The sequence below is a fragment of the Leiobunum rupestre genome, chromosome 2 (assembly GCF_980474605.1).
Source record: "Leiobunum rupestre chromosome 2, qqLeiRupe1.1.hap1, whole genome shotgun sequence".
NCBI lineage: Eukaryota > Metazoa > Arthropoda > Arachnida > Opiliones > Sclerosomatidae > Leiobunum > Leiobunum rupestre.
Window position 1 is genome coordinate 29927447 of NC_143385.1, and position 15335 is coordinate 29942781.

At 38.7% G+C, this 15335-nt stretch overlaps 1 protein-coding gene across 2 annotated transcripts in view; it reads left to right on the forward strand.

Moving 5' to 3' along the window:
* The window catches only part of LOC149957298 (uncharacterized), a 51554-nt gene that overhangs the window by 19659 nt on the left and 16560 nt on the right, over positions 1 to 15335 (forward strand). The window contains exon 6 of one of the 2 annotated variants that reach the window (XM_090165505.1): positions 2454 to 2633. The exons of the other annotated variant lie outside the window; for it this stretch is intronic. Within the exon in view, the coding sequence (XP_090021631.1) occupies positions 2454 to 2633 (180 nt within the window). The remainder of the gene's footprint in view (positions 1 to 2453; positions 2634 to 15335) is intronic. 2 annotated transcript variants of the gene reach the window in all.

Here is a 15335-nt window from a genome sequence, read left to right on the forward strand (position 1 = left end):
ATAAACCTCTAACCATTGCTACTTGCATTTGACTATTCTTCCCAATTACTTGATCTGATTTCACATCGTATTCATACTGACTTTTGATTTTCATTTCGTCAAACGTTAAAACTGAGAGTTTATCTAATTCAGACATATTAATTCCAGAGCTTTTCATAATTTTTAAAATATCATCTAAAACACCTTTTCCTAGTTTTATTTTTGAGGCGTATCCTCTTAAAGTTGAGAGTCCTGGCAAGGGAATTCTAAGCTCATTTTTAACAAATAAATATGCCCGTTTACTAAAGTATCGCAGCGTAAATGCTTTGGTTAAGTCTTCTGTTGACCAGACAACCATTTTGTTACCCATTAATCGATTAACCTGACTAGCTGTAAAGACTGTGCTTAGTATATCAGAACATTTACGGTTTAACAGCTCTTTTTTATCTTTCTGGGTTTTAAGGCGCTTAAGATCTTTCTTTAATTGTTTGTGAGAAATGTCTTGGGCAAATTTTTCCATTTTTAAAGAGTTATTTTTTTTAATTTGCTTCATATATTTCAGTTTCATATTTGCATACCTTGTTTGCCAAATGTTAATTAGCTTCTTTTGCTTTTCTAAAGAATCACAACTGCAGCACCTCTGTTTCTTTATAATGCTTTCAGTACGTTCAACAGCCTCAGGAATTATGTCATTGGAAACAGTCGGCTCCGAATCAGTATTAGAAGAAACTACATCAGAGTTTTTCACAACTGTAGCAACTTTTTTTCTTTCTCTTTTTCTGGCTCGCTCTTGCCTATCATTTCCTAAAACACTGCAGGCTGAAGACGTTACTCCTAGGTTTTGAGTGGGAATTGCACATTTTTTTAATTGCTTCGCATTTTTTTTTGGAATATAATTCAGTAATTCTGCTTTAAGGTTGCGCTCGTAATCCTCTTGAAGAAAATTATTTGAGCAAATAACGCTTGTAGACGGGTTAAATTTATCCTTCCTTCTACATTTGTTGATCCAAATACTTCTACGGTCGGCATCATCTTTCGGGAAGGCGTGATAAACAATATGGCATTTTTCTGGGTCTTTTTTAGTGACAAATAAACTATTGTTGCACAAAGCCACTGCACACCTAGCTCCTGGCATCTTGTTTTAAAATTATTGTACCTATAAAAACAAAGGCATTTGAGTCTTTAAAATAATGGCATTTGTTAAATTCCATCTGAAAGGCCTAGGCTTAACAGAAACGTAGTAATTTACATGTTAAAAGCCTACACGTGGTTTTTATGTCTAAAATCTCTACGGTTTGGCCTTTCAAACAGCTTAAATTTTACTTAATATATTTGGTATTTAAATTAAAATTGTTCTTACCTTGTCATTTATCATCCTCAAAACAAATAGAAACCGTAGCGACCCGGCGAGCCGCGAGCGAATGGGCGCCAAAATAATCCCGCTCGCTTCTTGACTTTTCTCTTCTGGTCCGACGCTGACGTCACTAAAAACTCTCTTTCCGCCGCGAATTTTCGGTCTCAAAAAACGCTAGCGCTGGCACACCTATTATAGCGTATCTGTATTCACCTTGCTCTCTACCGTCGAGTTTACGTCGCCCCCTTTTTAAATATCTCTCCCCTTCCTTCTTTCTCTATGGTTAAACGGTTAGTATGGCTGCCAAAATGTCATATTTAAGCCAATTCGAGACGCGTTTTCGCCCTCATGAGAATTTTGCGTCAGAAACGCGTCGGCTCACGTGTATAAGGAACATACTAATGTTAATTTTCGATCATATATTTTAATGTAAAATATATAACTAAGTATAAGAAGATAATTTTTATTATTATTATCATCCTCTTATGGTATAAATCATTAAAATTAAACGGAATATTTTTATATTACTGGGCAATTTTAAGGCTTCTCATGGAGGCAGAATTAATTCATTTCGTATAAAATTATCTTTTGGAAAAAGATAAAAGCTAATTCCTTTAGAACTAAACGTAATACTTTTGCAGTACGGTATGGAACAAGTGTTTCCGTTTAACCAAGTAACTTTTTTGGCATGTTAAGGCATAGCAAAAAACCGATGTTACGTTCGAGAAAGTTTCCAGCTTTCTAATATTTCAACAAGCACTATATAAATAATAACTTACGAGTCCTGGCTGTCGGAAATACTACTTCTTGGCAATTTCTGAGAAGATGTTTTATTTAAGTGCCTATTTCAAAGCTTTTGTTCCGTTTATGTCAAATTCTAACTGATAGAGTACAATTGTAACTTATTTCTCTGCGCTTAATAATGGACTAGTCTTATTTTCATTTGATCGATGCTTAATGCCGCATTTGATTTAAGACATGAGCGAAATGCTGACAAATAATGTTTACTATTTTTTAAATGTTTTTTTTTTATTTTGATAAATATATATGATCGGTCGGGAACATATGAAATATTTTGGTTGATCGATAAATTTGGGTGAATAATTTTTATTATATTTAGATAGGCAAGATGAAAATGTATGCGACAAAAATGGTCGTTTCTTGGTTAAACAAAGACGCTTGTATGTTAAGTACAATAGTACCAATGGTGAAATTCTTAGTTCTCCAATCTACAATTGGGTTTGTGTGGATCCTGAAAATGGATGGCTCATCAAAATCGCTGATTCAGAGTCGGATAATTGTGAGTAATTTAAATATTTTTACCTCTCCGAGGGGACAAAGTCCCCTAGTAGGGGTTATACAATCACCGTGTCTGTCTGTTAGTCTGTGGGTCTGTCTGTCAGGCCTGCGAACGCGTTCGCATTTTCGGGGCCAAGGGTAATCACTGCGTACGCAGTTTCTCGAAGGGTTGGCAAAACCAACGGTTGGGTGTGGCTTGGTTGGTCTTTTTTCGTCAACGCTCGCCGGATATTTCGTTATTGTTATTTTGCAGGTCGTGAATGTTGAGTTCGTGTTGTGACCGTGGTGGGTGTTGAGTTTGTGTTATGATTGTTGAGTTTGTGCTATGATGGTTGTGGATGTTGAGTCTGTTGTGTTTGTATGGGCGTTTTCTCTCCAACTTCTTCTTAATGACTTTGGGACGGACCGAGTGCTGAGTGTAATGCTACCTCTCAACGTCCAATGGCAGGGTTTCCAACAGTTGTACACGGTATTCGTCTTAGTATCAATTTGCGATTTTTTGGTGCCGGCCGCGAATCGAACCCGGGTCTGCCTCGTGCAAGAGATGTACTCTAACCACTCAGCCACCAACGCTTGTTAAGTTACGGTGTTTTTCTAAAAAACAGCTTTGACGAATGTCCTTTACAAAGTTATAAAGTTAGGTACTATAATTTATTCTACATCATTTTAAATATTTATAAATTATATTAATCTTATATTTTATTAAATATTTATAAATTAAATTAATCTTATATTTAATTAAATATTTATAAATGATATTAATCTTATATTTAATTAAATATTTATAGATTATATTAATCTTATATTTAATTAAATATTTATAGATTATATTAATCTTATATTTAATTAAATATTTATAGATTATATTAATCTTATATTTAATTAAATTTTTATAGATTATATTAATCTTATATTTAATTAAATATTTATAGATTATATTAATCTTATATTTAATTAAATATTTTAGTATTTTAATGTAAAATTTGATCGCGATCAGGAATTGAACTCGGGTTGCATTGTTACAATGCGGATAGTTCACCGCCGAGCCATTGACTTCTTTAGGGAAAATATTCAAGTAAAGGAACGATTATGATATGGTGGGTTTTTTTACTAAACGGATTAATACAATATCTGTATATATTGTTTTTTGAATGATAATTAATCAAAACTCCCGCGGAAACTATATCAAAGTAATAATATAGCGCCACCGTGTGGAGAACTATCAATCAAACCGGGTAAAAATATAATCTCTTCAATTTTTCGAACTTTAGTCAAATCTTGACGGGTCATAAAAACGCCAAATAAAAGTATATAAAAAGTTATGAGGTAACTTTGCGGTTTTAATTAGTATGTTCGGTCTTCGGTCAAGAAAAGAGTTAAATTGTGTTTCGCGTTTGGAACGTGAGTGAATGGACTTAAGTGTATGAACAGTGCGTGTTTAAGACAAAGTGTTAAAGTAATTGTGAACTAACTCAAGTCAGCTTTAAGATAAAATTGATTGTTTTTATTTTTTGAATTGGAATAACCTAATTATACCCTTGAAATTATAAACTCAACCTGTGAGGCTAATTAAGTAGATTGGAAGTAATTAGTAGCGAACAGCTCTCAGCTGTTAATTAAGACAAGAGTTTATAGTAAGGTAGTTTGAATTTAGTAAAATTACTCAGTATAATTTCTGATATTTACTTAAGTGTAAGTATGTTTTGGTTTATTTTTCAATAACGATGAACTAAGACTTGAGTACCAGTTCTGTACAATTACGTAGGAGGGATATATATTGTTGGGTTATTGATGAAAGTTAAACCTAGAACGTTCCATAGACTGTTCTGAATAAAAATACACATTTATAATTTTGCATAATTCTGGTTGCCATTTTATTAACGTTCTGGCAATCCCGAATCAACTAAATTGTCCATATAACGGCGACGGGAAATTATTCTCGTAAATTTATCGCGCGGCCTTAGGGAATATTCTTTTAACAAAATTTCGATAAACTATCGTTTAATTAAAATCGGCCCGATTCCGTTAAAATTATAAACCAAAAAGCGAACGGTCGTTATAAAACCCTCTGTAGATATTTATTTCATCAAAATTTGCTTTGTATTATATTCAACTGACAAACTTGTACTGTAAAAAGGGTTTAATTCAATTGTGCATTGTTATAGTACGTCTAACTCGCTGGTGTAACTACTTTACTTATGATATTCTGAATAAATTAAAATTGGTCGTTTCGTCTCAATTATTTTAATTATAATTAAAATTTCATACCGGGCGGGATAGAACTGGGATAACATTTTTAACAAATAACTCTAAATTGCGGAGATATCTTTAAGGGTTATCTCGAGAAATTAATACCACTAGCGAAAATTCTTCCGAGGAGAGGTATATTTTGGCTGGCCAACTTGTTATTATTTATATTAATATAGAACAACATAAAAGGGTTATTGAACGAAATTTTACACACCGATTGCAAAAATACCAGAGTTTTAAAATAAACCTTCAGCAGCGTCTTAATGTAGAAGCACACAATTATATCCAAACCATAACAAGCTTTAAATGAAACACCATTACGAGGTTATAAAAAAAAGTAGGCACTACTATAGGCTCCTGTTTTTGAAACCGGAACAGTGCGGTGTTGTTATAATACAGTTCTTTCTGAGTGTTTTTAAAAATCGAGTAGCTTATTTATTTAAAACTAAATGGTCCGTGACAGACGTAGGGCAGTTCCCTTACTAGTTTGATGAAATTAGTTTAGTCTACATTGATATCGTTTAATCATTTAATATGCATTATTATTATTATTTAAATGAAGCGCAATGTGCCGAAAAATAACTTTGAAAGAGACGCGTCAAATGGTTTCAACCCTTGATTTAATTTATTTCAAAATCCAACAATTCGGAAGAACTTATTCTTCGGGTATATACAGGGTGTCCACAAAAAAATTAGCCATGGCGAATATCTCAAAATATGTTTTAGATACTAATTGGAAATTTCCAGGTCGCATAGAGCGTGTAGGAGGAACACCTACTATGAAAATGCTGATGACCTTGACCCATGCCTTCAAGTTCATCCAAAATTTATCTCGAGAACCGTAAGAGTTAGAGAGCTGATTCTAAATCGATTAAAAAATCATTGTGAATTGAAGGAGATTTGCATTTAAGTTCAGTGTTTATTTTTTGTACTTCTTTTCTTTATATTTGTGTAATTTATAACTTTATAAGGAAAGTGTTGACCCCTTTTTTCTTCAAAAATAGCCTAAAATCCAAGAGATAAACCGTTCTTTGGCCGAATTCTGAAGCCCCTTTCTTAATCCCCTCTTAACAGGTACTTCCCCCTAGCTCCCCACTATATACCCGCTCCAGCACGACCTAGTCCCTCTTACCTTTAACTAGCGTAAAATAAAACCCCTTTTTATTCTGTTTCTACTGTGTATTGTGTTGTATTGTGGAAAGCGAAGTTTTCCACGTTTTTTGTTTGCCTCCTTTCGGGCAGAATTCTCCAGTAGCCCGACGAGAAGGGTCACTATTTTCAACCCGCAATAAATCAATTTTTATTATAACATCGTATCTTTATTTCAAATTTCAATTAGGATTTATCTACAAATCGAAAAATTACGAGACTAAACCCAACAAATTTTTCTTTCGGTTTGGGGCTTTAATTATTCATAGCTCTCCCTTCAAGTTAATTTAATATTTATTTCGCGGAAATAAAGAAAAGTCCCTAAGTATTCTTCAATAGAAAAGTATTCCACGTCACGTTTTATGTCTAAATTGCTTTGACCCGATCAGATTTGACCAATAGGAAGTCGAGAAATGTTTTACTAAAATCACAACGGTCGTAAAAAGGAAAAATGCAAGAAAGCGTTAATAACTTGAAAACAAGTCGTGTTACATTATTGAAATTTGCTAGACAAACTCACCATGAGAGATTCTTTAAAGTTTGTAAAATTGGAGGAACTTGAAAACGTGGTTCAAGGTCGTGAAAAAAATTGCTCGAGATCCATTGGTTTTAGAAACCAGGTTTCAATTACATTTTGGTTGTCCGGGGAGCAATATGTTTAGACACGGGTGGCGGTTTAAATATTTATTTTATGGTTCGCACATATTTCGTTCTAACTCGGACACGATTCATCCTACGAAATTGCGGTTGGTCTCATTCGATTCGGCAAAAAAATAATACGTAAGATCCGAAAGTATGGTTGCTTGGTTGGTAATGGTCAAATGGTTGATATACATGTTCGACATTTAGTGAAATTTCGAAAAATATATTTTTTTGTGTACTTTTGGTCATAGCTCCGCGGTGGGTCTCATTCGACTCAGTGTCAAAACATACTACAGAAACGATACCCAGCCTGACCCGATTGCTAAATTTAACATTTGGGGATTTGTTTTTCATATTAGAGAAAAAACCACGTGATTCAGTACAAATTCGGCCATAACTCGGAAACGGTTCATGTGGTTGGTCGCATTCGACTCAGGGTTAAATTTACCATCGGGAACAACACCAAACACGGCCCAATTCGGTGAAATCAAATTTCGGGGCAACTGCCCGCTCCTGCCCCCCTTGCCCTTGCAAGTCGGGATGAATTTTGCCAGTGAGCCACCCTCTTTTACACGTACTATATGGGTAAAACCTAAACATAATAATAAATTTCATCATGGCCTAGAATAAAGTTATAATCCATTTCCTCTTGCTCAAGCTCTAACACCTCGGGAAAGAACTTATTTACATCCAGTTCCAGACATTGTTGGCAAATTCTTCATAAGGCATTGATAAGTCTTTTGAACTTTGATCTAGAAAAAATTCTTAAAGGAAAAGTCCAGGTTCGGTAAAACTTGGGTCTATTTGAAAGATCATGTTTAAATAAACTCAAAAATATCAGTCAGAAATAGCAGAGTTTCGAAAGTATATTTATGTCATACAATTGCATAGGTTTAGTTTGATTCTAGGGTTAAGCAACGTTGCTGCCACCAAACTATCGTCTTCAAAATATTTTCTTGGATTTTTAAGCAGTGCTGATTTTAATTTTAAAAATGTGCCTACAGCAACTACGTTTATGCTGTTATGAGCAAAAGCCACTGTTGAAAGCGCAATTGGTGATGTTGGCTTTTTATTTGTTTGAATTCGGTCCGTCGCTTCTGCAATCGGTCGTAGCCAATTTTACAGCTCCGATATTAGTCCCCTAAATACAAACGATGATTTTCAAATACCATAGTACAACACATTTTAAACCTATATACATAATTTGTTAAATTTTGATGTATTTCGAACTTTAATTCCTTCGGACGCAAAATCGGATGGGGACGCGTTTCTCTCAGCCGACGACGCGGCTCTCGTGCGCGGCATGAGCCATTTTCCCGGGACTCCAAACGGGCGACTGCCTCCCCTCCCGCTTGGAGCACCTTCCTCTACTACCGCTTCGACAAACATCGGTGACGCCGGCGTTCTACTAAAGAGCGTCCCCCCTCCAACTGTCTCATCTACGAGCGCTGCCGTTGTTTTAATGATCGCTTCATCTGCAACTTCAACCGTCTCTTCGGGTATGGCCGCTGTTATGTCAACGGACGTCACCCCTACCGCCTCTCTAACCGGTAACGTCGCCGTTCAAACACCGATCGGCGCCTGGAATACTTCATACGCAAACGTCACCGCTTCGGCTTCTATCACCTGAACCAAGCCTAAGGTTCGTCACTTTCAACCCAAAACCGCACATGTCAAATCGTGGATGTCGCGTGCCGTATGGTTTAAGGACGCGCATCAAAACACTAATTTAAACGAATATCTCAAAGCTATTTCCGCCCCTATACCCGCTGACCAAATAGCCGATTTGGCACGTATCTGCGGAACTATTCAAGTTTAGTTCAAAGACGCTAGCTGGCAGTAACAGCTGTTCGCGAGTGGTTTGGATTTTCGCGGACAACATATTGACGTGTTAACAATTATCATGGCCCCCAAGTGGGTAAAGATCTCAAACATCCCAATTTCCTTCTTAGACTCCGATCTTAAGATGCTTATGTCCGATTTCGGACAGGTTCAAGGCCGCGTTGAAAGACTGCCCGCCTCGGTAGACCCTGCAGTTTTCGGTTCCCTAATAAGTTTCCGCCGTGTCGTGTCCCTACAGTTCGCGTCGAAAGCGGACTTTAAGAACCTACCTTCCTCGGTGGACTGCTTCTTACGCACCAAGAAGCTTACCTTTTACCTAAACTACCCCCTTTAAATGTCACCTTTGCAAGGAAATTGAACATCAACAACACGCCTGCCACAATTAGCCGGTACCTAAACCTGAGGCAGCCAAAGTTACTAGTACGGAAACAACTCGGTTACAACCAATTAGTAACTGATTTACAAAATACATCTAATAACGCGGAAAACGTAGCTCCCGTTGTTTCCTACTGAAAACCTCGTTAAAACAATGGATGATAACACTGCAAATGATTCTTCCGTGGGTTTCGTAAAACCTAAAAAAGGCAGTCGCAATTGCCAGCCAACGATGCGACAAATGGACCTCCGTCCAAAATCACTTCCGGAAAAACCGCGTAGGCTTCTTCTGATAAATACGCTTTCATGTCGTCCGCGCATTTAGAGCTATAAACCATACGCTCCGGGCTTTCACCTGGCACTCTTCTACTCGCGATAACGGACTAGTGTGAGCGCGTCTCGATCGCGTTGACGTTTCGTCCAACACTCATCTGCGGGACAAGAGGTCCAGTATATTTTTGAAACACTACATATCCAAGTACCACAAGCAGCCCGGGCTCAACCAGCAGCGGGTCAACAAGAAGCGGGCGCAAAACAACAACTTGACGGATATGTTGTAGCAACAAATGAGCTGAATAATTACCTTCTCCCAATACAGTCGTGGAAGAATTCAAATTTCGCCAAACAACGCAATTACACTGTGAGTCGATCGATGAATATACAATCGAATAACAATCAGACTAAAAGCTCTCGCTGTGTCTTGCGATTTCCCTTGACTTTAACAAAGCAATCTTGGGGCGTCTCATAAACACGTGCTCTAGGGAATCACTTCGCCGCAGATCATTAAGGGAACCAGTGATAACTTTGGACGAATTTCTTACAATCGCTAAGTCCTACGAACTTTATCGAAACTACATCGGACCACCTACCGTCTGCAAATGCCCTTAGAAATACTATAACCCAACAAACAAGCCAAAACTTTAAAATTCCAAACAAACACAAAAACAAACTCAACGAAACTACGATAACAATTTTCAACGAACATCCAATCAATTAACAAAACGTCAACCAACTAATCAACAAACAAATTATCCACAGCAACAGTCTTACCAACAACAACGTTACCAATCGCCATTTCCATCTTTTCAATGGGGTTATCGTCGATCTCAATTTCCTATTCCGCAACAAATACCGCGACATCCATCACCGATCATGGGCAGTAGGTTTCAATTATCGGGAACATGTTATAACTGTGGGAGCACAAAACCCCATCTTCAAGGTCGACAGGGCAAGGTGCGGAAAACTAGGACACATTGAAAATATGTGTCAATCGAAATCAAACAACTGTGGGATAACCTCAGCCGCAATGATTACAACGGATGAATTCCCGGAAGAATCACGACGAATCTAACCATTCCTGTCAACCTGACGACGAAACGTTTTGTGTTTGTACATTAACTCCATCGTGTGAATCTACAATCAACGCTTCTGACCAAACAGTAACACCAAGCGTTAAAAATCGTATGATGAAAATCTCCAACATAAATGGATTTAAGGTAACCGCGCTCCAAGATTCAGGAGCGTGTATCAATATTTTGGATTTTGAAACATTTTCAAAAATGCAACCACGACCTAACCTCGAGGCTTCTCATTGGCAAATTTTCAAAAACCATCAATAGTATCCATGGTATCTTCCACGTTTTACACCCCAGTAAATCGGCGTACAACATTGTCGGTGCTCCAGCATTAGAAAAATTTAATTTAATCTCGAAAAATCTTCAATCAACGAAGCAACTCAAGACAATCACGGCGATATTTACTGTCGGTATCCACACCTTTTCAAAAGAATTGGCAAACTTCCAAGCACATATCCATATCAACCATTCCATGCCACCAATCGCTATACACCACCAGCGAATTCCATTCCACATGCGACCACAAGTGAAAAAAGAACTTGACTATCTACTCGAAAACGATATCATAGAACCTGCCATGGGTCCTACAACTTGGCTTTCTCCCTAGGCAATTATACCAAAGCCGAAAACCCAATATCAGATACGTATGTGTCGATATGCGTGAACCAAACCGGGCGATACTCCGCGAACGCCATACCCCACCTAAACTTGATGACATCATCTACGCTATGACTGGAATGAGAGTGTTCAGTCGATTGGATCTAAATAAGGGATACCACCAGCTTGAACTCAACGAGGAGTCTCGTAACGTTACAACTTTTTCAACGCACATTGGACTAGTTAGTTACAAGCGTTTGAATTTTGGATTCAGCAGCGCAGCGGAGATCTTCCAAAAGGCATTCGAAAATGTTATAAGCGGAATCCCCAACCCCACTAACACCAGTGACGACATACTGGTAGGAGGTTCGGATATGAAAGATCACGATAACAAACTTAAAATGATATAAAACCGTCTGACTGAAAATAATCTCACTGTCAACGGCGACAAATGCAAGTTTTGAAAGAATTCACTGGGTTTTTATGGACACATTTTTTTCCAGTGAAGGAATTAAACCAGATCGGAAAAAATAGAGGCACTAGAATCACTAGCAGCCCCTAAAAATCAACAAGAAATCAGAAGTTTCCTTGGACTTGCCAATTATGGCGCTCGTTTCATACCAAACTTTGCAACCATCACTGAGCCTCTAAGACACTTGACAAGAAAAAACTGCGACTGGATTTGGACTACACACCATGAAAATTCCCTACAACTCATAAAAAATAACTTGAAGGCCGCGACGAGCTTAAATTACTACGATCCAACAAAATTAACTACCATCCACGTCGATGCAAGTCCGTTCGGGTTAGGCGCCATGCTTACACAACTCGATTCTCTCGGACAAGAAACAATTGTGGCATTCTCTAGCCGAACATTAACTTCAACAGAAAATAAATACTCGCAGATCAAGAGAGAGGCCCTAGCTATCGTTTTTGGGTGTGGACATTATCATATATTTATCTCTGGCTCGAAGTTTGTCGTGCTAACGAATCATAAACCGTAAGTGGCAATTTTTGGTAACCCTAGATCGTTAACATCCATTCGAATTCAGCGACGGATTTTACGGCTTCAACAGTATGACTTCGAAGTCCACTATCAACCTGGCAAAACAAACCCAGTCGATTACCTATCTCGACACCCCATATCAAAATCCGACGATAGTCACAAGGATGAAGACCGCTTAGCAGCTCTTGTAAAACCATTTCTGGAAGCCGTCACCCTAAACGACGTGAAAGAGGAAACTGTAAAGGACCGGGTTCTACTTTCGGTTCAACAAGTCATTCGCGACGAGATCAAATGGGACACAATTAAGCCCACCGAAGAAGACGTGAAACGATGGACAGCTTTCAAAAAATAAGGCACAAAATATCTGAGATCGATGGCTTACTTCTCAAAGGACACCAAATACTATTACCATCGCTCGAAATCTACGCCATTGCCATAACACATGAGGGACATCCTGGTATTGTTAGGACAAAACAGGCATTAAGGGACAGACTTTGGTTCCCAAAAATCTATGAACGCGTAAAGAAAGTCGTTGAAGACTGTATTCCACGCCAAGCAACAACACCAAACCCACAATTTCAACCAGTTCAAATGACGCCTGTACCAATTTACTCGTGGCATTCCGTCGCGATGGACTATTTCGGACCTACCCCTACGGGGGAATATATTTTGATCATGGCTGACGAATACAGCAGATTTCCCATCATAATAACGCTTGCATCCACAGACGCTTTCACCGCTGTCAACGCTTTAAAACATATCTTTTCAATCTTCGGAATACCCTAAAAAATCAAGACGGACCACGGATCTCCATTCAACGCCATGGAGTTTTCAAACTTCGCTAAAGAATACGGGTCCACTCATCATAGAGTGACACCTCGATGGCCACAGGCCAATGAATTAATCGAACGGCAAAAAGCATAAGAACTGCGCTTTTAGATGGAAATTCTTGGAAGACAACTATGCCTAAATACCTTCTAAACTTCCGTGCCACTAGACATCCCACAACGGCGAAACCACCAGCATTCTTATTCTTCAATCGAAATATCCATACACGCCTCCCAACAATAACATCAACTCCACTTTGTGATGCCGAAGTAAGGGAACGTGACGAATCAAAAAAAGGCAAAATGAAGGACCAAGCGCACATCAAACATCATGTCCAAACCCATAGCATCAAAATTGGACACGTACTCATGAAAATCATCAAAAGATCCAATTTGATCCAATATTTGACCCAAATCCTTAGGAAGTAATTGACATCCATGGATTCCAAATACCAATTCGTAACAGTGAAGGTAAAATACGGTCTCGAAATTGTTATTGTCCATCGGCGACGGCTTTGTCGGCGTAAAGACGTGGAACCGTTTGTACATTATAACAGATTTTTTTAACTGATAAAGTTTAATTTTTATTAAATTCACTCGCACTCGCAAAACTCGATCGCATTTTCCACCTTATGTTTCTTAGAATTTCTGTTGTGTTTTTAATATGTTAAGTTTAAGTTAAATAAACAAGTTCCATTTTAACTTGACTTGCCTTGGATCTTTAATCGCGCTATGTTGGTAATGATGAAACTTCATCAGGTTATGGGCCCAGAACTCTTCCACTGCGCCACGTTGGTCTAAGCAAGTTTTGATTCTGCACGCTGTTCCTTTTGCCGAAGCGATGTAGGGTCTGCTTACAGTTAGAGAGGTCTTCCTTGGAGAATGAGTCAAACGACTACATCATTACCAACTAAATACACGGTTGAGTTGAAGAAGTATTGAATTGCTTTCAGTACTGCACGCACCACTAGCTGGTTTGCTCTGTCGAATTAGGTCCAGAACCTGATTATGAATTGCGACACGCCGCAAGAGATGTGGGATTAGTTATTGGATATTTTAGAGCAGAAATCATCAAACCGTCTTCAGAAGATTATCGCTTAACTGATAAGTGCATTGAAGTTCTCAGAAATAAACATGGCCACTTATCTTGCCCAAATGCGGTCACTATGGATTGACATTCAGATGGCAGCGAAGAAGGAAAAGTATGTGGATTTTGATGACTGCCTTCTTATTGCCTGCATCTTCGAGTCACAACCACAAGACGAATATCGAGAGTTCATAATGCTTTGGGAATTGGGATACGTTGGCCAAAGGGAAACAGACTGTGAAAAATCTGGAGCGTCTATCGATTGGCCGTGCGACGCGAGACGAAAATGACGTTGGAGATTCTTCTGGTTTGGTAGCTCGACGCGGCGGAGATTAATCTGGCAACGGCATGCATTCGTCGAAAGCGATCGGGAGTAATCTGAAGCAACCCGTAGAACCCGGTTTAAATGTTACAATTGCAACAAGTACGGACATATGGCTAAAGACTGTCCTGAACCGAAGAGAGCGTTCAAGTGTGGAAGAAACAGAGGCAGTAATGGCAGCCGCGGCAACGTCAACGGCGGTAGGGCGAAGGTCTTTTAGCCGCAAATGGCTTGGTTGCACACAAATCTGGTGAAGCTGTTTGGTACTTCAATTCCGGAGCAACAGATCATGCCACGAATGACGCCAATAAGTATATCCGATTTCAGAAGTTTGATATACCAAAGTCTTTTGATGTTGGAAATAAAGGGGTGATGTCTGCAGACGGCGAAGCCAACATCACGATGAAGTTCCGCATTGGGAAACAATGGCACCAAGAGGTAATTCATAATTTATGACTCATTAGAAGCTTCGCTAGCAACGTTTTTTCATTGAAGAACGCCTTGAATCATAACAGCAGCCTGGAAATCGAAGCTACGGCCTGTACGAGGATATCAATGGCAGCCGGAAGTTCCGTCTACCCGGAAAGGTTGAAAGTCAGAGGTACGCCAAGGTTGAACAGCCAAAGAATTCGTTCCATCTCGCAACCGATCCGAGATTCGTTAAAGCAGATCTCCAGACTTGGTACGAACGCCGGGTCATCAAGACAACCACCAGCGACAACTTTGAAGAGACTCGGGTATCAAGTTTCCGATCAGAAGGCTGAGAAGCTCTGCGAAGGTTGCATTTTCGAAAAGATGACGACGCACACCTTTGACAGTCGTGTGGAGAGAGTTACGAAACCGTGAGACCGTATTCATTCCGAGCTCTGTGGACCCTTGCCGACACCATTTATGAAGGGTAGACGGTAATACTCGCTCTTTAAGGACGAATATTCGGTAATACGAGTGGCATATTTCCTGACCAAGAAATAAGAATTCGTCAATCGATTCAAGGAATTCTTTGCTATGTGCCAGAATTACAAACATTCTGTTCGAGAACTGGAAACCGGCAATGGATCGGAATATGTCAATGAAGAATTCCGTCGTTAAAAAGTTTAATTTATTGTTTCATTGCTTTGGGGGGCGGTGCCCCCCGTATGACTACCCTTAATCTACTTAGTTAATAGCATCTGTGCACCGTATATTTAATTATGCATAATGCATGGTAATTTCTTTGATAATCCTTCACTCTACAGACCAAGAAGTGATGTG